At 30.6% G+C, this 27352-nt stretch overlaps 1 protein-coding gene across 4 annotated transcripts in view; it reads right to left on the bottom strand.

Annotated features, from left to right (window-relative positions):
• LOC118192375 (histone-lysine N-methyltransferase 2C-like) overlaps positions 1-27352 on the bottom strand; it is a 284640-nt gene that overhangs the window by 86931 nt on the left and 170357 nt on the right. For all 4 annotated transcript variants that reach the window (XM_085813029.1, XM_085813032.1, XM_085813031.1 and 1 more), the window contains exons 42-47: positions 24726-24893; positions 17362-17601; positions 14431-14551; positions 8064-8189; positions 3881-3945; positions 3549-3680 (exon numbers count right to left, since the gene is read on the bottom strand). In XM_085813029.1, coding sequence (XP_085669155.1) covers positions 3549-3680; positions 3881-3945; positions 8064-8189; positions 14431-14551; positions 17362-17601; positions 24726-24893 — 852 coding nt within the window. The remainder of the gene's footprint in view (positions 1-3548; positions 3681-3880; positions 3946-8063; positions 8190-14430; positions 14552-17361; positions 17602-24725; positions 24894-27352) is intronic.

Raw genomic sequence — 27352 nt, 5'->3', positions numbered from 1 at the left:
TGACAGTCAGGTTAAAAAAATTCATTTTAAAATAACAATACAATTTTATTTAAAATAAATAAGACAGTAAAACATTACTAATTTCACAGTTTTTTAAATATTGAGCCTAAATATAAAAGACAATTAGTCATTCATTTAAATGATGTGTCTATAATTAGTTACAGTTTTTGTCAACAATTTTATAAACACTCAGCCTACATATAAAATAATATTATTTATTAATCATAGCATTTATCACAAATATCTATAATTAATTATTTATAAGAACTATCTGTAATTAATAACAACTTTATAGAACTTTAAAGCCCTAAAATCTTCTCATCTGGAACACGTTTAAGTGAATCACGCAATTTCTTTTGATCAAGTATACCATACGGTTCCTTGCAGTCAGCCCATAAAAATTTTATTACTGGATAAATATTTAAGCCAGATTTCCAGAATGAGAGAACTTATAAATAGCTGTTAAACCCTTCTTTGAAAATATTCTATTGAATTTTTATCATATAACCCCATATAATACATAGAATACAGACACATTGTCTTTATATTAATAAACAACAGACACTGAAGAAATAAACTTTAGTACATATTTAGTAAATGTATTGTGAACTATTCATAATAATAAATGGTACAGTTTCCACCACATGGGAAAAGAAAATAAAATTTAAAAAAAAAAAAAAAAAAAAAAAAACTGAAAGCTTTCAGATTTTACATTACACTCAAAGGGACTTTTTTTTAACATTTTGTGTGTTACCTTCATTTATTAAATATCATCTAGTTTGCATTTAAATCATAAAATTTAAGTCAACAGCAATATTGCAAAATAATTTTAAAATGAGCATATCTTTAGAATTTCCAATACACAGTCTCACACGCTGAAGATAAAATTTGACATTGAAGACATCTTTACTCATAAGAATATTGCAGAAAACAAGCTGTTTCAAAAGTGAGTATTGTATATATCGAATAAAAAAATGGACGATGACTGCAGATGTATCGGCAGAATACCTCAAATTTATTCAGGTATTAAGGTTTTCTTGAGACAATAAGCCATTAAGAAGAAAAATTTATGGCACTAATAAAATAAAATATTTACTTATTTATTTGCATAAAATTTATTCTTTTTTTATGTTATGCTATTTGATTTTTGGGATTTAAAAAATGAAATTTCAACACATTTGGAACTATGAATGATACTTTACCAAACTAAATGTAGAACGGCAAAGTGGTGTAAAGCAATGGCACACTGACAAAACCATGTAAAACTGTTTGTACATTTATCATTCTAAATTAAAATGAAAATAATACAGCTTTCTCATTTACACATCTTTTCTACTTTGTCTTTTAATAGAAAGACAAAGTAGAAATAGATAGTAGTAGTAATAATACAAAGTAAAAATTAATTTCATAGAAAATGCATTTTTAAACACATCATGACGAATACTAGGCGGCAAAGTATTCTTTCAAAAGAAATGCAATTCAAATAAATAAATTTAATTTAAAAAATACATTAATATGAAGAAACATGCTTAAGGTACTTAAGTTAATGAATAAATAAAAATTTTAAAATAACTATTTAATAACTATAATACAACCATGCAACTCAAATAATAAAAATGAAATTCTAAAAAGGTAAAATGTGTAAAAATAACAGCTGTGATTAAAAAAAAACATAATATGAAGTAAACATATATGCAAGAAAAGAAAAACAACCCCCCCCCACACACTCATACAGAATGAAAAGCATACTAGGTTGCCATAAACTGAGAAGTTTGCAAAATGAATTACTCTTGGAACAAAATAAAAAACAGTACGGCAAAATAAATTTCCGAATTACTGCTTAAATTTCACATCAAATTTTAAAAAAATTGGTTTTTATGCATAATTTGAATCATAGAATCGAAATATGGGAAAAATTTGGCATGCCATTTCAGAAAGTCTGATTTTGTGTCAAACTACATATTTTAGAACAATGCTATGTATAAATCTTTTCATGCTTTCGAGACATGAAAAACACAAGTTGAATTTCATCAATCAACTGAGTAGAACAGAAGATACAGAACTGTCCCCCATTCTTTTTTCACTGAATTGCACCTGCATAAAAAATGTACAGTGGTGTTCTGCCAATGGACATAGTGCCCCCTCCATATAAACGTAGTGGCACCTCACCCATAATGATCAAATTCATGGATATTCTGTCAAAAAGCACCTTTCATAAGAATGTGTGCACTTTATTCCAGAGCACATTCATGCAAATCTGATTCTGGTTTTAATTACTGATTAATTAATTAAGCATAATGTGGAATAAATCTTTAGCACCTTTAGGAATATGTAACCTTTAGGAACATTTAGGCTTACTTTTTGAATGCATTTGTTTTTTTACTTTGTTTTCACCTGAATTCATTAATGAAGTTATAATCTGCACCAATATCTTGATTAATGGATTCAAATAATAATACAGTTTTCACTTTAAATTTTAATTCTTATCAGCTTTTTATTTTATACAAACTTAATTTCATTTAGCTTCTGTTCCTGTTAGTATGTTTGACACTTTGTATGATTTAAAGTATGTTTATCATCTTTTAATTATCCTTTAATTTTAATCATCTTTTAATTATCATTTTTTAATTTATGTAGCGTGTTTTGCAGCAGTTTTTGTGACTTTAGTTAAAAATAATTATTATTTTTTCCAATTTTTTTTAATCTGTAAAACATATTTATGCAATAATTCAGAAGATGGCATCCCAATGAAATAGGAAACAATGAACATGAATTACAGAGTAATGGAGCTTGGTGCATAGATGACAGTTTTATTAGACAATTTTAATTTCCTTAAATTCAATTCCAATTAATTGATTCCAATTTAAATTTAATTCTTGAGAAGTACATTCTTAATTTGAATTACACATAGTAATGGCCACGAACTGCATGCCTATTCTTGTACATATGCTCCTTTTCTACATATTTTTAATAATTAATGTAGGAATGAACAGCAGATGGAAAGCAAGCTGACAGTACAGAAGCAAAATGTGCTATGCCTCAGATGAAAGCTTGAGTCAAAATGAGGTAGTTTCAGTTTGCTTTATTGGTTAATATTCACTTTCAGTTTCCAAATTAGAAAACATTACTGGGCTGATGTCTTATGTAAGTACCTGAGTCATTAGCATCACCTAAGAATCATATGATGGCAATAAATTTTGAAATGACACAGTTAAGTTTATTACAAGCAGTTGTTATTTTTAATAAAAAAAGGGGGTAATAACCAAATTAAAAATGGACAGCCAAGAGACTATTGAAAATTAAAGTTAGTACTTTATCTTACACCTCAGACTAAAAGTGATGGATATCATTTTCAGTTAACTGCAGAATTATCATCTCCAATACTGACTGTAGACTTAAAAATTAAAGACTATTGTCACACATGGGGAAAAAATCTATTAAAACTTTGATTATTAGCTGAAGGAATTCTTAGAATACAAAATAGCATAATGCCAAAAAAGAATACAATTTTAAATCTATATGTAAAACATGAAAGTTAATCATACTACCTCTGATGAACTATCCACATTTGGATCAGAATTGGGCAAACATACAGTTGGCATCCCTGTTTGACGAAGAGTAAATTTCAAAGTGTTAGACACAGAGCTTGGCAGGCTTTGTGATAAAATAGACTGAGGCACCTAGCAAATGAAAATAGGGAGAAAAAAAAACTTACATTTCAATGAAAAAATAAATAAATAAATAATAAAATAAAAAAAGTATCATTTTTAGCAACTTAACACATTTTTTTCCCATACACATTAAAAAGATAGCTTGAAAAAATAATCAATTGCTTCTATACAACACAACACAACTATAATGAAAGGGGGAACACACTTACTGCCGAATCCGCAGTGGGATTAACGTCCAATTTTGAATCTTTAAGTAAGAGATTCTGAGTTTGCACTAAAAATAAAATAAAATTATTAAATAAAATTCTAATAGCGAAATTGTTAAAATAGTATAGTTAAAAATAATGCATACAATGTAGTGCAAGGTATTATATAATGTACACAAACGCACTGTATAGACATATATGCAGGTTAAGTATAATGAAAAAAGTAAGCCTAGTGGTAACTGATTCATCATCAGACTGCAAAATGCTAAAAAAGATACTAAAAAAAAAAACTGAATAATTTTGTTAGCTCATTTTCTCCTTAATATTTAAAAGATCTGATAAACCAGTATCCTAGCAATCTGAAACATCTACATATAAAGAAATACAATCCACAACAAGCCGTGTTATCATACATCATTCATATCAGTTCAATAACTGATATTAATCTCAAGAATTTTTTCCCTTTGAAAAGAAAGATTTACATACTGTCAAAAATAAGTTACAAAGTTACTGAAGTGAATGTTATTCTGCAAAAATTTCAATCCTTAAAACCAATGAAGGGCGGGGTGCATGATTTGATTTAATGATTCCTATGATTTCATACATGAAATGAAGACATTTGAAAAACATTGAAAGTAACTACTTCTATACTTTAACCCCCAAAACATCCTTGCAGATGACTCTCTTTGCCAGATTTTTCAGCATCTGGATTGCTACTGATCCTTTGTGCCTTATAAAATTTATTTAAATTATCATATTTTCTTATTCAATGTTTAAACAGATTTAATAAAAAGAATCAGCTATAACTGATTCAACGGAAGTATAGGGATGGGTTTGCAGAAAACGTTTCTAGGCCACAGAACTGATAATAACTTTATAAAATTTATTTTACCAAAAGAAACATTTCACACATCTGGAACTTTCCACAAAAATATTTGTACAACTCTTTACAGTATCACAGAGTACAATCGGTAATTACACTTCAACTTAAATACAATGGAAATACAAGTGAACCTAAACTACAAAACTAAGACATAGTTATCTTAATACTCGGAACTCACACTGAACTGAACAACTAGTACAGAAAAACTATCTCTCTCCCCAATCTTGTACACTTTTCTGCCAGCCACCAAAAGATATCTAGTACCTCCAACTTCTCAAAATTACTGAAAGGCATATGAGGGCCTGGTACGATTGCAACTACATATAGCATCAATTACAGTTATTCAATTACATACCCATTACAGTTCTACAGGGACCAGACCAAAATGTCAGCAAGTTTTGTGACTTTTGGCAATTTCTGACCAACGGCAACAAAAGTTAGTTATCAAAATTAGTTACAGAGCAGAGTTATGTACTTACAGGCAGAAAGCAGTTTGTTACTTTTAAAGCCCAAGGAAAAATTTTATTTCCTTAGTAACTCTAATCCAAGTATGGTAGGATCTGTAATATTTGCCACATATGCCGTATGATGGTAGGCAGCATTTCCAAACATGATGTTAACATTTGACTTTCAATTGATGTCAATTTTTCATCAGACATATTTTAGAGGGTAACAAAGGGGGACATCCAGATGAGTTTACTTTCCAGTCATTAAGCCAAAAATTTTCAGGTAATGGTAACTCTGGCTCCTGTATCAATGTTCATACTGCAAGCAGCTCCCTTTATATGTCCCATGATGAAAAGTCTATTACTGCCACTACTTATTACAGAAATCTGAAGCACTCACTATAAAACGGTGCTTTTCAATATCTGACAACCTCAACTCTGCAAGGTGGGGACTATTTTGTTTCCTGCCTCCTTGCTGGGGATTAGTTTTAGCTTCCGTGCCTTGGGGTGTTTTGCAGATCCTTTGTACATCACCTTCACCACCACAGTTCCCAGAAATTTAAGGTTGGTTTGTTGCCACTCCTATTCTGCCTCAAGGCATTAACCAGCCTGATTAAACTGTTTATGGAGCAGTCACTTAACCCACTGGTTCCTGGATATAAGAACTATTAATTGGGTGACGGTTTCTACGGCTTGCTTGATGGGCTTTCTCTGGTTTCACAGCATACACTAGTGCGCTTTTTCGATACTTGACATCTGCCATCGATTAAGTACTGCAGGGACAATCCAAAAGGCCAAGATGACACAGCCTTTCAACAGCCATGGTAAGCTACTAGAGTGTTTCTCTGGACTTCTGTTGGCAAGATTTTAACTGAAGCCTGCTATAGTCTTTTAATACTTCTTGTCAAAGAGCAGCTTGAATATGCCAGATAGAGCTTTGACTTCTAGCCTATGGTTTTTGGGCAGTTTATAAAGCACAGTTTCCACTGCATGTGCTCTCACAGAAGCAGGGAGAAGTCCAGCCTTAGCTTGGGATTACCATTCATTTATATCCACCAATGTAGAGAACTGAGTCTTCTACACTTGCCATGAGGTCTTTCCACCATTGGTGGATAACTTTAGAGAGGCACGAGAATATATAGGCAGGAGTTTAAAGGCATTAGAATTGTGACCTGCTGTTACCATGGATTTCATCAAGCTGTCAAATTCCTTGGCAAGCGCAGTAAAAGCTCTGTTTTCGATTTGTTGTTTCAACAGCAGAAACTTTATCTTCATTATTCAACAGTAGAAACTCTTACTTGAGTTGCTCTAACATGATTTTTAACCATGTCTATTCTGCCTTCCATAGCCTTAAGTTTGTTTTCTATTATGCTAGTAATTTCTATTTTCATTTCATCATGATCCATATTAACCCTTTTCTTGGCCTTTCATCTGATCTTGGTCTGTTTTCATCTCTGCTTTAACTGACTTCACGTTCCCTTTCATCTTTTCTAGGAATGCAACAAAAGCTGTCATCAACTGTATTAGTTGCTCTCCATCGCTCCTGTCACCAGCATTCAAGTGCTTTTCTGACACCAAAAACTGCTACATCAGTATGGTTTCATAATGAATAGACTGCACAAAGAACCGATGAGGGCTTGATTTTTCCCAAAAGAAACACTTTACCATTCTGGATGTTTTCAGCAGTCTCAGTATGACAGAACTCAATCAGTAGTTACCACTTTGAAGTTCTAAAATGTTGAATATCTCTCAAAATTCCAAACTCAACCTTGAAGCAAAAACTATGAACTGACACTCTCTCCGCCTTATATAGTTTTCCCCTGGATGCCGAGAATTTTCGAGTGCTTCGGATTTCTCAAAATTGCTTCAGACATAGTTACAGTTACATACGATCAGATATGCCTATAGTTATAGAGTGATAGGACTAGTTATAATTACACAATGGTCAGATAAAAACGTCACTTTTGGTGACAAAGATTAATCTTCAAAAATTTTATTATGCTCACAGCAATTCTATCATTAAATTGAAAGAGACATGCTTATATGGAGTGAAAAATCTAAATATACCATCTGGAAATCCAATGGCATTGTTTGAATGTGGAGAATGCCAAGAGAACGGTACTTACAGGAATGCATAATTCTGCAAGTCGAGTTTGATGGCAAAGACAGCATTATGGAATAGTTTGGTTTCAGATGATTTAGCATTGGCCTCCCACTTCCTGTTGAGAGAAACATGAATGCTGAAGACAATTCAGTCCTACCAACACTGTGGCAAAACTTTATTGCAAGGTCCTTTCAGTTTTGGTACAACTCAATTTCAACCAGTACAGCATATATTAGTAAAGCATGATTTATTTATATGAATGTTTTAGAAAGGGATTTGCCATCGTACAGTTCCTATATTAATTCTATGGAACATGTATGAGATAAAATGTCAATTCCAAGACTACAGCAACTGACTGAATCACAGCCAAAAGTGACTACTGCTCTCTGGAAAAAAGAAGTATTATATAACAGCAATATACAGCTAGAGAGTAATATTCCTAACAAAGTGGAACTGATATTATGGTTAACCTTTAACAACAACAACAAAAAAAAGGGGGGGGACTCTAGAAGGAATAAAAATAAGTAAATAATTTTAATTGTTATGCTAAGCAGTATTGCACTTCCTAAAAGCATATCAAAACAGCAGAACCGAACAGTGATGTCAAAAGTTAAGAATATATTAAACCTAAGAAAATTGTATGGCATATTGTCGCTTATAAAATACATTAATCATAAAATCATATTTGTAAAACATCAGAATCACGATAATCATACATTATTTAAACAATCTTATCATAATAATTTAGCTTACCAATTTCAGGCTTAGTAAAGTTATGCTCCTCAGTGTGTTGCATTGGCAAAGTAGCTGGAGTAATTTCATCTTGGTATCTTTTCACAGAACTGTCATCCGTAGGAGATTTCTTTGCATCATTTACACCTAATTTAAAAGCAGCATGCACTTAATAAATTTTTAATAAAACCTGAAAATATCTGCTACAAAGATCTATGATATTAACATACGTACCTTAAATTAAGACTGCATTTAAAATGTCTTTATATTTACCCAACTAATTAGAAGAAAATAATCATACCAAAATAGCAGAAATTTATTTTTTTTATTAACCCTCTGACTGCTCAATTTGTGGACCGAAATTGCTTCCAAAATTCTGTATTTCCCCCCCCCCTCATATCTTAAATCTATATATAATAGAAAATTGAAAAATGCACTTTTTCTTCCTAGAAAATATTTTTTATATAGATTTGTATCATTAGAAACTAAGTTGCCAGAAAAACTAATTTCAGATGTTATCACCAAAAAAAATCTTTTCTTAAATAAATTTCAGTTGAATTACAGTTAATTTCTATTTATTGCATAATATAAAAAAGTAAAAAATGTAAAAATTAAGAAAGTATAAAGTGCTGAGGGAAAAATATCCTAGAAATGCAGTTTAGTATGATAGAGTTCAAAACAGGGTTCAAGGCAAAGTCTAACTTCACAGTTTTTGCACCAGATTCAATAAATCTAATTAATAATTCAATAATTTAATTAAATAATAAAGATAATCGCTGAACGTTTTCTAGCAGCCACTTCTGAAAAAAAAAAAGCGGTAAAAAGTGAAGTATGAGCGCTAATACCATGTGCCTTCAAATGCTGCAATTTAGTGGTCAACTAACGATATCTGTTGACCAAAACGTAAACTAAATCCCTAATACTGCATATAATTTATTTCAGTGGTTAAAAGGGGAAAAAACGGGACACGCTCCTCAATAAAGGAAGAAAAAAATATGCCCGCAGAAATCGCAGGATAAGCAAATTTTGCTACATTTGAGTTGCCCATGGAAATCGCAGGATGATCAGCCAGAGGGTTAATATTTAAAATGATAATTCATGAAGATGAAAAAATTTACTGACATAGACCACTTTTTAGCACCTGTTATTCAGAAAATAATAATTTTCAATAAATTTTAAGATGTAACTAGAAAAAAGAAGCTGCTCGTTTGGATGGATTTATATAGTTCTGCAATGGTACAATTATATTTTTCTTAAATTTGTGGTTGGTCATACAAAAATATTAAACTTTAAATATTGTGCACATAAAGATACAATTTTTTAAACTTATTCAGCATAATGCATATTTTACAAATTGTAATTTTAACCTTAACTCTCATAGATTTAATATGACATGCGAAGTCACCACACATAATATTAAATCAGTGACATGGCTGCATAATTCAAATAATCCATGAACTACCTGCTGGGAACTAACTACTGACACATATAAACCATTCACTTTTTTTTTATAAAGATAGTTAGACAAATGATTGAAATGACACTCAATCCGAAAAATTATTTTCCACAACATTTTAGTTCGATGCCAACACAGCCTCATTAGATTTTTTGGTAACAGCCATCTTGTAAAAAATTAAACTTGCTCTCAATGAAAATCAGATCTTCTAATTGTTAATTGATGTGATGATTGAAGTGATGCCCCGAGAATACATGGAAGCAGGAATCACTTTAGGGGCAAGCAAACTACACATTTTGACTGGCATGTCAAAATTTAGGGGCAGCATTTTGGCTGTGAATGTGAAAAAAATACTGATATGTTAAATATGCAATAAATCGAAATTTATACATATCGATTTTTTCTCCCACTAAAGATTTACAGTTTGTATTTAACTGCTTGTGTCCAAAGCTAAAAGTATTTCCATTACTTAATTCTTTAAAAAAAAAAAAAAAAAATATGATTAATTAAATAACCAAAAATACTATACCTATGTATTATTAACATTTCAGGGAAAATGGAAAATCTCATCATCAATTTTGCAAAATTTTGTATCACAATATTCAAAGATTCCATGATTATGGAGGATTGGAAGCCAATTATTTTTTAAAACATTCATTATAGCAGTCTATATAAGCTGCCGTGGCCTATGGAAAGCTATTTTTACAGGAGTTGTATATGTACAGGAACCATCAAGGATAAATACGTGTATTACTACAGAATTCAGAATTTTTAATTTTAAGCAGTTATTTTACAAACAAAATCAAAGCAATCTAATTTATTTATTTAAATGTAAACATATTAAATGATATTATATTATTCCAGAACCTTACATAAATATAGTAAATTTCCATATTTTGGGAATAAAATCATATAAAGTAATAACTTATTTTGCTAATAAATTAACACAATATATTAGGCATGCTCTGCATAGAATAGCATGCAGACAGGTGTTGTTTGAACCTGTTTGAACAGGAATAGGAAAGAATTTCATGCACAGACTTGTTTATTACCTGTAAATATGAAAAGGAAGTTATGTTACACAATAGCATTATTCTTGCTAATACATCAGAGGTGATAGTGAGTGTAAATTCACATTAAGCATAATATTTAGTTATTTTAGGTCAGTGTGATTTGTTAAATTTTAAATGTAATTAGATCTATAAATAAACTGTTCAGAAAGGGACTATAAATAAACTGTTCAGGAAGATGAAAAAGAAATTATGTTACACAATAGCATTATTCTTGCTAATACATCAGAGGTAAATTCACATTATGCATAATATTTAGTTATTTTAGGTCAGTGTGATTTGTTAATTTAATTTGGTCAATGAAATATAATTTTGAAGTTATGTTAATTACAGCTTATTTAGAAAAAAGATAAATCTTCATTTTTAATTATTATTTTATTCATATTTACAGTCATATTTAGGCACAAAAATCATGGCTAGAAATAAACCAAAAGTTAAACTGTTGTAAAACTATAGACTGCTCAAAGAATTATTAAAATGCTGATCTAAACTACTGGTATGAAGTGCTTCTAAGAAGTCAATTATCTTAGCAGTCCCTAAAGTGCTTGCTAAGAGTTATCTGGCATTTCAAGGTACAAGTGGCAAGTTATTTGAGCATAATAATGATAATTTATTTAAAATAGATTAGTTGCTATCTGAATCTGATCCCATTATGAAAGAGTACATCCACAGAGTGCTAAAAAAAAGGGGGGCTAAAGCTCACTATCTCGGGAAAATATACAAAACGAAATAACAGACCTGTAGCATCAAAGGGTGAAATCTCATATTATTAATGAAATAAAAAATTAAAATAATTTTCCATAAATTTAGATTGTATTCTTTACATTACTTAGCAATTGGATCAATTGCTAAGTGGAGCAATTGACTCTCGTAATGTTTCATTCAATGAATTTTATGCCAGTGAGGTTGAAATAAAAATTAATTAAAGCTTTTTCAACTTTCTACCAGCTAAAAGATCCACAAGGAAACATATGTTTGAAATTATAAATAAAGAACTTCATAATTTCGATTTAGATTCAAGGATATCAAAGGGTAGGGTCCATTATGGTCCATTATGACGGGAGAAGAGTACAGTCGAGAAATAAAAAATTTAATTTGCGAGAATTAATACTCCATGCCGTAGCCACTCTAAATTTAGTTGTTAATGATATGGCAAAAGCATCCTTAAAAGCTGCTGATTTCTTCAACATGATCCAATATATATATATATATGTATATTTTTTTAGCATTTACATTTCGATGGGCAATATTTTAAAAATATGTTTAAGGATTATGTATTTTAAAACAATCAATAACACTAGATAGGAGAGTAAGATACAGGCCTTAAAGCCTTTAAGATTACACTCAGATTATAAGGTGCCTTGCTAAGCATTTATGAAAATCAAGAAATTATAATTTAACAAGAGATGAGGCCTCGGGTTTATTAAATTTTATTAAACAATTTAAGTCTTTGTGTTCATTAGCTGAGGCCCAGTGGTGCAGTGGCTAGTGCATCGTGCAATAGCACCACATGTTTGAGGTTCGATCCCCGGACTCGGCAATTGCCTTTCATTCCTTGAGTGGCCTTTCATTCCTTCATTGGCCATTCATTTTATTCTTTCATTCCTTGAGTGGCCTTCATTGATTCAGCCTTTCATTCCTTGAGTGGGTCGATAAAATGAGTACCAAGTTCGCTTGGGGACTAAACACTGGGGAAGGGTCTGCGATAAGCAGACCACTTGTACAGGCAAAATGCACAAGCACCCAGCAGCTAACAGTCTAGAAAGCAGATATCAGGGCACTGCCGTTTCTCTACGAGGTTTTTGTATTGCCGAGTTTAGTTTTAGTTTGTTAGTTATTTGGCATAAAATATTTAACTGCATTGATCCAAAAAGAAGTTGATGCAAGCAAAAGATTTTGATCTAATATCTGCACTTGATCTTTCATAAAAACTGCAAAATACTCTTTAAGAATCTTCGATCATGTAAGTCTTTCAGAGAAGCTATTATTGAAGCAATAGAACTTGCTACTGAAACTAACGTCAAGGCTAATTTTGAATCAACAATAACATACTATGTAATGACACTACATAAGAAAAAAGTTAACTTCTCATACAAAGCAAAAGATGAACTGATCAATGATCCAAAAGAAATATTTTATTATTATTATTATTATTATTATTATTATTATTATTATTATTATTATTTTACACTAAATGCAAAAAGTTTGCAGACCTAAAAGTGAGGGGGAAAACTTTTCTTGGGATTTGAGGGTAGTTGATCTTACTTTTGTTTGATTGTGCAATAATACATTTCTGTTTAATAGCATTAAAAATGTGAATGATATATGTGGTTAACAGTCTGCATCTAGGTACAAGTAAGTAATTCTTAATTAATTTCAACTGTCTTGTACTACTTGATTATCAATTTTATGTTATATCACATGTTTCTTTCTAACTACATGTTTAATAATTTAAATTGATTCAAACTAAATACATCTTTAAAATGTATGTTTTTAAGGACTGCCAATTTGCCTTTTTATCCAGGACAACATAACGTTAAAGCAGGTGCTGATGAAAAGAATGCCTTGAATTCTGTACAACAGCTTTATGACTTTCCTTTTGTATTATTTTCATTATTTTCAGAAGTTAAATATTTAAGAAGAAAAAGATAGACATAGAAAATCGGAAGAAGGTCCATTGGTTGTTTTGCAACATTTCTCTTGAGATTTGCTGGTGATCCAATGGAAATGTGAGATTATGGTCATATGAGACACAAAGAATACTTAGTTTCAACTGTAAATCTACCAGGTTGTGGATGCAGTTAAAGAATTTTAAACTTCATTTACATTTCTTCAGTATAATTGCCTCCCACGGTAAAAAACATGGATTATAAGAAGTTTTGGGTTATAAGATGGGGAACTAAGATTAGAAAAATGTCAAATTCTTGGAAAATTTTATGCTTTTGAAGAAGAAAGAAAAGATGGATTTTGAGCAGAATGCAGAACTATCTTTCTTTGTATTCTCTACATAGTGACCCATTTAAAATTGTAGATGATTAGGATTAATTAAATGCTGTAACATTTTAAAAATATTTATATGCACAATGCTTTTTAATAATAATCCTTAATGACATCAGAACCCCTTTCTTTCACAATTAATTTGCTGTTTTTGATGCATGGTAGTAGGAAAACAGATGCCATAATATCACGCCCATGTGCTTTCATAAACACAGGCTATTTCTTCAAATTGGTGATAGCATTTTCAAATGCTTCGAGTCAAACTACTGTTTCCAAACCTTCTAAGAAATGGACTTTGGAACAAATTACGGATTCTGTTTGTGCATACCATAAGATGCAAAACAGCTTCTCTTCCATTTTTCTTTCTAGTGATTACAGCACCACCACATGTTCTGTCCTCAAAACACTATGTGGGAAAAAGAAAACACTGGAGTTTTCCTTCCTTTTAAATTTGTTCTGGTACATCTCTATTATAAAATGAATTTATTACTGTCTTTTAAAATACCTACATTTTACATTATTTCAAATAACCCTGTTACTGTCTTTAAGCAGGAAAGCACTTAAAATACCAATGACTTGAAAGTCTTCTTGAAAGATCTATCCTCCCAGGTTATTCTCTAAAACCAGAACAGAGCTGGACAGACTCATACTGTCATCAATAAGATACCCCAGGACTTAGTTAATGATAGGCACAACCCTTTTGCTCTTGGGCACAATAACTTTAAGGATCAGATCTATACAATGCCCAAGTTAGAAAGCTACAAATAACTTCAATGCTGTGGAAATCAGAAATATCTAAAACATTACTGCAAAATAAAACCAAATGCTAATCAAGTGAAAATAACATAGGTAAACATATAAGTACCTTTTAAATTATTCTCTGAAGGTGACTGAGCAGTATTTGACAATGAAAATGTCTGCTGATTTGGATTTTTCTCAAACAATTCCCTTTTCTGAAATCTTTCTGCAACTTGCACATTTTCACCCTACAAAAAAGTACAAAAATTATTTATTATAGTTTCTTTAATAAAAATATTCAAAGAGAGCACAAGAAAAATTTAAATTTTCTAGAAACAAGGCTTTGGGGTATTGTTACTGCTATTTAGAAAAACAACAGATCACATACTAATTAATTTAAAAAAATAATGACAAAAAGCAAAATCTGAATTTTATATTATTTACATCATAATACTATTTATTTACCTTAGCTGATAATTGACTGTTTACATTTTAAAAAAAATCTGCAATCTACTAATAAATCTGAAATGCTACTACACAATTCTCTTAAGCTTCAAAATGCATTGTTAATTCCCTTTTCAAAATTCCAGAAGACTTTAAAAGAACATGATTTAGTTCATATGTCATCTCTCTATCCATGAAATAATTTATCTAATAATATAACTAAAATTAGTGATCTTTTTTGCTTTATATATTAGCAAGGTTATTTATTATACTTAATGAATAAAATACCTCACATTTAAAGGAAAACACCTTGTAAGTTACAGGTAACATTGTCAGAACAAAACTATTTCCATGGTTTTCACTCAGTTTGTAGTTCAACAACTGCAAAACAACTTTTCCAAAATTTTTGGCTTTCTTCATATTTAGGAATTTTTGAATTAATTCTTAGTTTATATCTCAACATCCAAAATCCCCATCCAGAAATTTCAGAATTCTTGGATTCTTCACCCCCCTCCCTAAAAAAAATACTTTTTGAAAGATACTATTTTAATAAAAAAGAAGAAAACGCAGGAAACAAAAATAAATAAATAAAATAAATCCTGCAAAATGAATGAGCTTCCCTTACTTTTTATACATAATATTTTAACTAAACTGAAAAAATAATATTTACTTTAAAATCTGATGACAAATTTTTATATTCAAACAGTCTTTAAATATACACTGCCTACCAATATGTGGTGAAAATGCATTTCAATAAACAAATTTTAGAAATGAAAAGTTCTCCTTTTTCAATGAAATTGACTAAGTAAAATACAGCATTTTTTAATAATTTCAAATTCCATGGTGTATGCTTATGAAGCATTCCTCTCACTTTTCTACAAATGCACAATATTCTACACTGAAAATTAAACTTAATGCTCTTGATAAAATCTTGGAGCAATACAAACATTGTAAATTTTTATATATATAATCAAGAGATATTAATATATATATATATATATATATATATATATATATATATATATAATAGCTAAATCATGAAAGATGGGCTTTGCTGAACAAGAAATACACACATCAAAATTATAACAAAAATATAAAGATTTCAAAATTTGGGAGGGAAACAAAAAAAATCAATAAAATTAATAAAACTGATATAAAATATAAAAAATGGTTGAAAATTTCCTCATCTTTTTCAAAGAACAACCTAAGAACTTTCAACACAGAAATACTTCTAAATTATACTTAGTTGATTGTTAATACTGGAAAACATTTAAAAGATAAAATTAAATTGAAATTTAAAATTTTTTAATTTCAATGAAAAAAATTTTTTTTTAATTCTTCCAATATTTGTTTTAATGTTTCCAATGCTAACAATCATCCAGATATATTTCAGAAATGTGGCTCTGTTGAAAATTCTCAGGCTGCTCCTTGATAAAAACCAAGGAATTTTTAACAAATTTTATATTTCCTATCAGTTTTATAAATTTTATTGAACTGTTATTGTTTCAATTATCAAATGTTCATGTCTTTGTTTTAATTTTTATATGTGTGCTTCCTGTTAGCGGACAGCCCACCTTTCATGATTTAATTATTATACCTTGATTAAATATTTTTGCAGCAGACTGCGCAAATTTAATAATATACATCACCTTAATTTCAAATTTCTCAACTATTGTTTATAAATACATATATACACATTTCTACAATTCTGTAGATGACCTCTATTAATCGCAATAACTTTATGAGGCATGGGAGAGATGACATCAGTTATCTTTTAGTCAAAGCTGAAGTGGTTATAGGTGTGGCCCACATACTGATGGAATACATGGTAGAAGAAGAAACTTTCAGATGTTGACGTAGATAAGAAGATAAAATTTTATTTCTTGATGAATAATCATTCTGAGCAAGTAAATTCTCATTTACACCTCACTATGGGAGCAATAAGCACTCTACAATCGTTTTGTAGCAAATCACATTTTTTCAGACAAAGGACGAAACGAAGCAGCAAAGCAATATATCTTAGCACAAACAAAGCTAAGTGTGTGCGAGGGGAAAGGGCTGGACAATAGTAGCAAAGGTATTTATAAACTTTATTTCGTTGTTTAAATTCTGTATCTGTGATTGGATACGAGCTGTTGCAATGCAGGACGATTACATAAACAAAAAATGAAAAGATGAAGTCTAGAAAAATTATTATAAACAATGCAAAACAGAAACGAACACACAGATATTGAGAACAGATTCATCTGCGAAATTTCACTCTACCCTTTGAAAAGGAAAGAGTAGATTAGATTACATTCAGTTGTAGCTTATTATAGAAAGTTTAGTTTTTAATACAACTGATTACTGATCATGTCTAAAGTTACTTCATTGCTTCATGTCGCTTTATAATTCTCACTCAGAACTTATAACAACAGAAACTTTCAGAAATATAGAAACCTATACTTATATTCCAGACTATTTAGTGTCTGTCAAATCATTTGAAATAAATGAGTTCCTTGATGGTTCCCTTATTTGCACAACATGATGAAGGAAATAGCTTTACCTGACACAAATGAAATTTCATACCAAATAGGGTTTCACTAGGGAGAAAAAAAATAGTTTTGCACACTACCTGCACTTGCGTTACTTTCACCGGATTAACCCAATTTTTGCCATCACTTTTCACCATTTGGAACTGCCGTGGAATTTGCTGCGAGAATAAAGGAGAATGCCCGCCAGTCTGATGCCCAGATGAAGAAGCCATAGATACAGGACACTGCATCAGAGGGGAAGGTGAATGCTGGATACGAACTGAATTTGATGAACACACCGGGGATGGAGGCATCATGGGTGACTGGGGTGCAGTATGACTCTGAAAAAAAAAATATGCGAGAGATTTAAATTAAATTCAAAAGCTATTTTACAATTTTTTTTATTTCTTACACCTTTCCAAGACCAGTGGCTTTCATGAATCATTTAAAAGGCCACACAAAGTTCTCAAAAGCAATCCATTCCATACTACGATTTATCAATCAACAAACCATTCAGGTTTCTTCTTTTCTCTCCTTGTACACTTATAACAATTATATACTAAAGGAAGGGTAATAATGTAAAATAAAAAGCTGTAATCAGAAACCTACGTACATGCACCTGATAATAAAGATAAGTGTATTGGAATTAAAATTAAGGAAAGACAGCAGTTTTAAACCACTTTACAAATCATTTAACCTTTAAAGTAATTTTCCAAATAATATATTTTTTAGATTTTTGTTTTTATATAAATGCTAGGCAGGTTATTCTAATACAGATTCTGTAAAATAATTGCATGTCAAAATTCCCAAAATAATGTAAATACGGTCAAACTTCGCTTAACAAATAAACAAAGTATTAAACACTTATAAACTTAATAAAATAAACAAAGTATTAAAAATATTATTCCCTTACTGAGCGATACTTCACAGAAACAGTGACACGGAGACATCATAGCACCACAGGAAGGATCCTGTTTGCATCTTGGCTATCAATCTGAGTTTAGTGCTCGTTCAGCTAGCATATTACTGTCACTGGTGAAAGTTGCATTCAGACACATTGTTGTGTACATTTTTTATTATAAACATACTTATATGTTTGTCCCCAATGATAATGGACCATCAAATCAAACAACAAAGCATTGAGATTCGAGAAAGAGGTGTGCGTGTGGTTAATCTAACATGCACATATAATTGGTCTAAAGATGAAAGAGGCTGATGCTTCACAGGACGTCACAGGTGTTTCTACGCAATGGCCATACATTCTCACTGATATTGAAAAATTGCTTCTCGTAAGGATCAACAAGAAACAAATGCAAAGCAACACTATTAACAAACACATAATTTGTCAGAAGGTGGAACAAATTTTTGCCAACCTTGTTAAGAAGACACTACCCATATAGCAAACTGAATTGCTATGACGTTGCAGTGAGATCTCAATGTTGCATTTTCTTCATTACATTTGTGACCACGGTCTAAAGTCGCAGAAATGTCACATTGTGATGTGGATGTGAATGTCACACGGATGTCACATAAACGTCACAGCAAACCTTTAATGTGACCACAAAAAGTGACCTTCCCCACTGTGACCTTGCTCATGTAATTCTTCTTTAATAGGAGGTATTCTTGCGTGCTGACCTTGCACCACTCCCAATTCATTGCCATGTGTTTCAGTAAACCTTTTTAAATTATACTTTTATGCTAATAGCTTACCGTTTTAGTTACTTCTTTTTTATTAAAAATATTAACAGTATATAGCTTGTTTCTATTGATGTGGTACTTCGAAATTATTGCACCATATTCTACCGTATCTAGTGTTACCAATAGAGACTGACAAAAAAGTATTATCCGCATAGCTTTTGTTTGTCTTAAAGATTTTCGCGACCATTTTTTTAGTTCTGTTCACCGAACACATCATCAGTGCTACATTTTCAGGTAAGCACTGTTTATTGTACATTGATATGAATGATGGTATCAGTAATAATTAACATCTATATATATATAAGCCGCTTAAGTGTTTGTTGGCGATAGTTTATTGTTGCCACTCAGAAAAATGAGTGCGGAAATTAACGTTTCCGCAGTTTTTAATTAATATCTCGGATGATGAAAGTCGTACAAAGATGAGAACGGTATTGATGGATTCGAAGAATTTTTTGGAATCCAAGGATACGCATCACGAATTTCAACTGGGCGCCGTTCCATAGATATTCGAGGGGAAAAAAAATTTGGCACGTAGCCAAATCCCTCGAATAGAGAAAACTCAAGAAAGAAAGTGGAAAATAGGGCAAACGTAGGAAAAAATTAGTTTTTAATTAATATCTCGGTTAATTACAGTCCCACGAAGACGTGAATGGTCAAAATGGCATGCCAAGGACCTGCGGAATCCAACGGTGTGCTTCGCTAAGCCAGGAAGCCAGCCCTTTTGGAGAAAATGATGTTACGGTACCCCATATATATATATATGCGGCTTAAGTGTCTGTTTGTCACCGATAGTTTATTGGTTGCTTGTGTAACTGTACTAGCCAATGGGGTGAAGCTGCCACGACACAGGGATACCATTTCAATTGAGATATAGATAATTTCCTGTAAAACTTGCCTTTGCTATGACCATCAATAAATCTCAAGGCCAAATGCTTTAAGTATGTTGGCATTTTTTTACCTGAGCCTGCATTTGGTCACGGTCAACTTTATGTTGCCTGTTCAAGAGTTCATGAAAGAACGAACGCAAAATTAAAAATAGTTGATAGTCGTCTGCAAGGCGAGCTTAAAAATGATAGAAGGATCTACACAAGAAATGTTGTGTACAAAGAGATCTTTGACATGTGAATTAACATTTTATTATTTAAATCACCTTTATTTATTGAGCTAGCGAAGGCTCTTAAGAAATGTACCATCAATGGTTTCCTTCACTTCACTCTATTTTAAGCAATTAAGCAAGTAGAAGGGGGGAAAGCCCGTGTGGCAGTAAGCAAAAGGGTGTCCTCCCCACCTGCCCTGGGTAATTCAGTTTGAATTAGCAGACACCTTTGCACAAATCATTTTAATTACAATTTATAATATCTAGAACGGCGGTCATTTCGTATGACCGCCAGGCTTTCTAGTATAATAATAAAATGTAATTTAAATGCTATGAACAAAAAGAAATAATGATCTGGCAGTTGATTAACTTTTATTTGTATTACAAACAGTGCAGAAGCAAAGACATAATCAAAAGTTTACCCTCATTTTTGTCTCACTGTTGAGAAATTTTAATTTAGAGAGTCAGTTTTATTTGGTAGATATAATTCCCTTTTTGTTGTTTTTAATGTTAAAAGATAATGTGAAAAAGAAATTTATTTTATGCATTTTACTGCAGTACTTTCATCGTGTTTTATTATTTTTCACAAAATAATTAAGTTGTCACAAAATAATTAATTACTTATTATAGCACCATATTACAAATGATGCCTACTTCCATAACCACATTCTAATTATATAGAATACATTTTTTAATTATTATAACTTAACAAATGATATATTACTTTAAAACACTGAAAATTCCTACGTGTTTCCTATATGTAAATTTCCGAGATTATTTTTTAAATTTATTATATTAAATCTTTCCTTTTCGGAAATTATGTCACAATTTACATATAATATACTTAAGTTGTTAAAGTAACCCAATTTCCTTATTAAGATATTTAGTTAGAGAAAAATATTTCCTAGTTTAGATTAAATAATTTGAATACAGCAAAACACACGAGGGCTCCCTACCTAAGAGAAGGGATGCCTTTGTGGAGGACTTAAGGAAAACTAGCTCATATTCACTTTACATATTAAGAAAAACATGAAAACCAACTGTGCAAAAGTATTTGTTGCTTGAGAGATTAAGAGAATATATTTATGGTATTATTTTTTTAAACAGATACATAAACTATTTAAATGATAACAATATAAAAATAAGGAAATTACATTTCAGCATTACTTATATATGAAGGAAGTTAAAATTTCACTTGTGGCTAAAGAGTATAAATTAATATTAATTTCTCTAAAAAAGTACAAGTTACTTCATTTTATAAAGAAATTAATTTCAAATTGTATTTTCAGAAAATTTAACCTGTTGCAAACAATTTTATAAATGTAATGAAAATTACTATAAATCGAAATGTATATTTAAGCTTTACCAACAAACATTATTTGAAATAATAGTTTTATTTTAAATTTGTATATTTCACTTCTGCAAACAAGATATTTCATTTTGTTATTAGAAACTTAAAAATTACTTCTAACCCTCTAATTACATCTAATTTAATTATCTAACCTAATCACATCTAGTTTTGCTTTAACATATCACTTCAGAAATAGATAATGAAATCATACTAATTTCTGCAATTGTATTTGAAAAGCTTAGAAAAATTAAGAAAGGAATCTTTCACAAAGGAGTTTTAATATTTCATACTGATAACTTGGAAATTCGCATATTATAAAACATTAATTAATTAAAGTGAAGTCTTTGCCATACAGGGAAGAAAAATTGATTTTAAGGTAAAATATAACTTCATGAAATTCTTTTTATTGGAACAGACCTCAGTTCTTTGTCTCATTTAAAATAAACATATAAATTTCTTTGGAAGTTTTATAACAGGAAACCAATTCCTAGATAGCCAATCAAAGGCTCTGAAAACTCCACAATTGCGCTGCATTATACTGTAGGGCAAACAAATATTTTTTTTATGTAAGAGGCAGGGTTTTATATTTTTGTTATTTTTTAATTTTAACAAAAGTTGTAAATTTATTCCTACAAAATTAAGTAGTGGAATTACATATATTTTCATAAATACATAACTGAAATTCAGTTTTAATTGCGTAATTTCTAAAATGAAAGGCATAAACGTGTTTTCATAATTATTGTGCTAAAAACAAACTAAGAAACTATTTTTTATATTAAGAAATCAAATAATCTTTTTCTCTTCAATTAAAAGTATACTAAAGAAACTGTCTAGCAAAAAAAACAATAAAATCATTACCAAAATATGTATTGATGCTTTTTTGACATCTTAACAGTTTGAAATCATTTCTAATTTCAATAAAGAAATCAAATGAAAACTTTAAAAGGTATTAAATTAAGAAATATAGATATGATTATAAGAAATGTGGTTATTATAAATATTGCAAGCCAAAAAGTTTTTATTTAAATAGTTTTATTTTCAAAGAGGTGGGAAAGGTATCAAATTATGAAATATAGTTAAATTTTTAATAAGCTATAATAAGAACTCATATTTTTAATAAAAATTAGAAATTTTGGAAAATCATGAAGTGTCTTTAAATATTAAATTCTAAAGAATGAAAGCAAAATTATGTACCTTCTGGACAGGGTAATCAACTCAAGTATTTGCAAAATAATGCGCTTAGAAAATGACCATATGATCACTTTTGCATCATATATACTATGTTCTGCATTTTCTGTACACTATGGTTCACGTATATATGTAATAAACATAAACAGATTAGTTATATAAGCTTAATAGGGTGAGATACAAACTTAGTACGATGAGAAAATTTCAAATGCTTATGTTGAACATTTTCAATAATTTAACAATTCTGAATATTACCAAAATATTTTAATACCTTGAAAAGTATAATTCCTCAATGGGGCAGTAAAAACGTTGTACTTCATTGTTCACTAAAATAGGAGTACATCACGCTTATCATCTAGAAAGTAATCCTGTACTGCTTGACATGCATTTGCAAGTTTAATGACATTACATTCATGGCACTTTATTATGTTACATTCATGTCACTCTATGGCATTATATTAAAGTGGCAATGTGTCATTGCATGAATGCCGCAGTGTGACTTCATAACAATATCACAGTGTAACATCACAACCACGTCGCATCAACGTCACAGTGTGACTTCAATGTTGTAATGTGATTTCACATTAGCATCGCCACGCGACGTCACAAAAAGCGGACATTACGCCATGCCTACAACATTGCTGTGACTTTGAGACTGTCGCAGTGAAACATGTTTGCAATGTCACAGTGGTATCATGTGCTCTTAGGGTAGGATCATCAACAGATGAAGAACTAGAATTCAAGGCAAGCTGTAAGTGGTTCTAAAAGTTGAAGAAAAGAACCAGCATCTACATCACAAAGAGGCACAAAAAAGCAGCAAGCTTAGATATAAAAGGAAGCTGAGAACTTCCTCAGCATATTAATAAGCATGAGAATTTTGAGGGTTATCTGCTGCGGCAGGTTTTTATTTAGATGTTTTGGAGGGTTTAAATCAGGTTTTTTATGTGATGACACAGGTATCTTCTGGAAAAGGTACCAAACCGAGCTTATATGCCAAAGTATGCTTCCACGTAACATTTAGCTTGCTCTTGAGGAGGAAGAATTCTCAGACCATAACCAATGAAAGACCTTCTCCATCAGTTTTGAGAGTGGAAGTTTGAAAATTAAACCAGTTATCATTTACCAGTTGGGCAATCTACGAACCTTCACAAAATATAGTCCAGAACAATCTAAGGCTAAAACATATGCGGAAATCCATCAATAAGGGGTGGGTAACACATGACCTTTTTACTAATTGGATCAATGAAGTGTTTGGCCCATTTACAAAAAATATCTGCTTGAGATCTGCTTATGACTCCATGCCTGGCTTGTTATAGACAACACTCCTGCATATCCTCCAGCTATAAAATGGCCTCCTTGAAGAATTACACTGATCAAGATACAAGTCGAAAAGGAATGGCCAAGAAAATTGGATCTAAGTAAAGGACTGGCCACTTAGCACTACTCCTTTACTGCAGCCCATGAACCAGCAGGTCATTTCAAATTTTGGCACTCTTTGAACACTGACTTTTACATCATTGCCTGCATTAAGATGATTGATAAGGCAAGAGAAGAGGTCACTATAAAATAATCTGTATTTCTGCATGAAACTTTGGCCAGGCAGCATTATTGAAAGCAATTCTGTAATCAATGGCATTGTGTCTACGGACATGGTTATGAGGCTAGAAGTTGATATCAATAACATCTGTGAGCTAGAGTTTACTAGTTTCTATTAAACATCCACGAGTTTGAGGGGGGGGGAATAAAGTTTGTTCTCATTTTGAATAATGCTGATTTAATTTACATAATTAGCTAGTCTTCAAATTACACTATTTAAACATGCACGTAAATTCTTAACAGTATTTTCTAATACCCCTCTCTTTCATTTTTAACAGAAGTTGGATTAATCATCATTTGGGATTAATTTCGGGTTAACCATGAATGCTATTCCCGGTATTACGCTTGTTAATCAACAGTCTACTGTATTACTAAAAATAATACCTCTCTCTAATACTGATAACTTTAATGCTCTCTCAAAGTACTTCTATAATCTTAATTTTAATTCAAAATAAGTAATGCTACACAATATATATATATATATATATATATACAAAATAAAAGACACTAAATATACTACACATTAGGATACTTACAAACTGGAGAGGAGACTGAGAGTTCTGTGGCGATGACTGAAGGGAGCTCACAGAAGTGTGTAAAGGACTTCTTGGAACAACTTGCTGCGGTTGTTGCTGAAGTCTCTTTTGTTGTTTTGCATTGTAATCATTCATAGCTGAACTGTTTTGTTTTAGCTGCTTACGAACCTTTCAAAAGCAAAGAATATGATTATAAATATTTTGCACAGTGAAAAATCTATAAAAAATGTTATTGGCATTAATCAGGGTTTGTTTTTACAGTTTGATTACAGTTAAAAGTAGTTCTTTTCATCATTTCTCATATCTGCTTGCTTTACACCTTATTTGGAAATTATATAAATGACAACTTATGTATGTAAAAAAGAAATTTAACAATTAAAAAAAATGCTGCTCCTTCATTACTCATCCTGTTCAGAGATTACCCCAAGAATGCGAATACAGCACATTACTTCAAGGCAATTCCTTGAAGTAAATGTGCAACAAGCTTTATACCAGAAACTCTGGTATAAATCTGTCATTATCTGTCTTATTATCTGTCACTCTTTAACCATCAGTTTCTACTATCCATCAGCCAATTTGACAGTATGAACATAGTCAGTCTACGAAAAACAAAAGTTGAAACAAAACTGTAATTTAAAACATGCAGCAATACACTTATAAAATGATTATTTTATTCCTGTAGTCATAATAAAAAGCTAAAATATTATTTTAAAGAATACGGTATTCTACTTTTTTCATAAAAAAAATTAAAAAAATAATAAAATAAATGCCCAAAATCTTTTTCTATTTCTATAATTATCTATTCTATAACTATCTATATTCTATTTTCTTTTCTATAATTACTGCACAAACTGGTATTTAACATATATCACAGATTTGTAATAAATAATTTATGGGCAACTACCATTACATGAAAGCTTTTATTTTAATCATTACATTTTTATAGAACTAAAAGTCAAGAATTATAATGTGATTAATTTTTAATACTAATACTGCTTTTATCTATACTACTATAGTAAGCTTAAAAAAGTTTCTTTATTATCAGTTGCCAATATCTCATAGTGGCTGTAAGAAGAATTGCTACAATCCATCCGTTCTTTTATCTGTCATGAAAACAGCTTCCAGACAGAATAGTGAAACCATCCACATAACCAAAATTACATTATGCTGATATTGCCACTCATGATTTATACGGTTTGATATCACCATTCAAAACATGGATAACAATTGAGAGACCTCCACTTGACACTTGCTAGTCTCAAGCCTTAGGTGCTTACATTACATTTACCATGCCCAAACTGAATTATTCTAAAAATGGACAAATAATATGAATATTAGACACCAATGTATTTCTTAACCAAATTACTATTCCTACTAAAAGGTAAGAATAAAATGGTGCATAAGTAAAATAGGAATTTCTTGTTTTTTAAAAAAATATAGAAGGATATCCCTTTTAGTGACAAATGAGACCTAAAAATATTCATAAAGTTTTTACCAAACAATTTTTTTAAATGTGTTTTTTTAAACAAATGCAGCAAACTCAAAAACTGACCACCTGACTTAAATTGATTACTTCTTTTCAAATTTTATCTTAGGCAATCAGAAATTATTAATTACTGTTAGTAATCAGGTTTGACAGTCCTGCACACTGTCTGTTTAGCAGGTTTTAGAGTTAAATATGACCCCATTAATTTACAGCTTAACAATCTACACAACCCCCAATTAATATTACTTACTGCTTTTATGATTAAGGTTGATTATGGCCTTATAAAATTTAAAAAACATGTAACCTATTATTTTTAATTTTACAGCTATCATGAAAAAATATTATAAAAACTCTAACCATGGTCAATTTCTGAGGAAAAATTCCATACGTCAAGATGCAGGTCATGAACAGTTGATTGTAACGTAAACGTTTAATGGAGCACTGCAACCAAACTTTCGAAGAAAAGTAATTCAGAAACACTGGAACAGGATGAAGAACACACTAGTTTTTAAACTTTAAATAATGAATGAAAATTGTAATCAATGCACCAGCAGCAATAACTTCTGATGAAGACTATGAGTAAAAACTGAAACTCACTGAGGTGAAGAAGCACTGAAAAGTGTATCTTTTAAGCATATGAAGCGAAGAAAAAATGAAACTATATCACATATTATGATCACTTAAGGTAATGGCAACCACTTTTTTGTACCTCCGATGGCAAATTTATGTTATGTCTTGTACATTTAGCACACATTTGCATTTAATCTTAAAATAATAAACACTAGTTATTTCAAGATTCTTGTGGTATTTATAAGAAATAATCTTTGGAAGAGGTTTTACCAAAAAAAGAAAAAAAAAATTCAAGATCAATGTAAGATTATAAAAAGAAATTTAGTATTGCCACCTTGCATATACTCTTTAGGAAATTATCTGTGTACTTAAATTTAAAGATTTAAAATATAAAGCAAGTTTATTAAGATACTGTAGGTAAAGTAAAAACTAATTCATCCAAAATATCATTTTTTAGTAATACTGCTGGTATTTTCAATAGGTCCTGAAAACAGACCTATCGTAAATAAAAGTACAAAAACATACACACATTTGAAAATTAGCAGCCAATAATATTTTTTTTAATATAACT

This window comes from Stegodyphus dumicola, chromosome 3 (genome assembly GCF_044657685.1).
Source record: "Stegodyphus dumicola isolate Sdum_Otavi_A_Nest chromosome 3, ASM4465768v1".
NCBI lineage: Eukaryota > Metazoa > Arthropoda > Arachnida > Araneae > Eresidae > Stegodyphus > Stegodyphus dumicola.
This window is presented reverse-complemented; position numbering and strand designations above follow the sequence as displayed.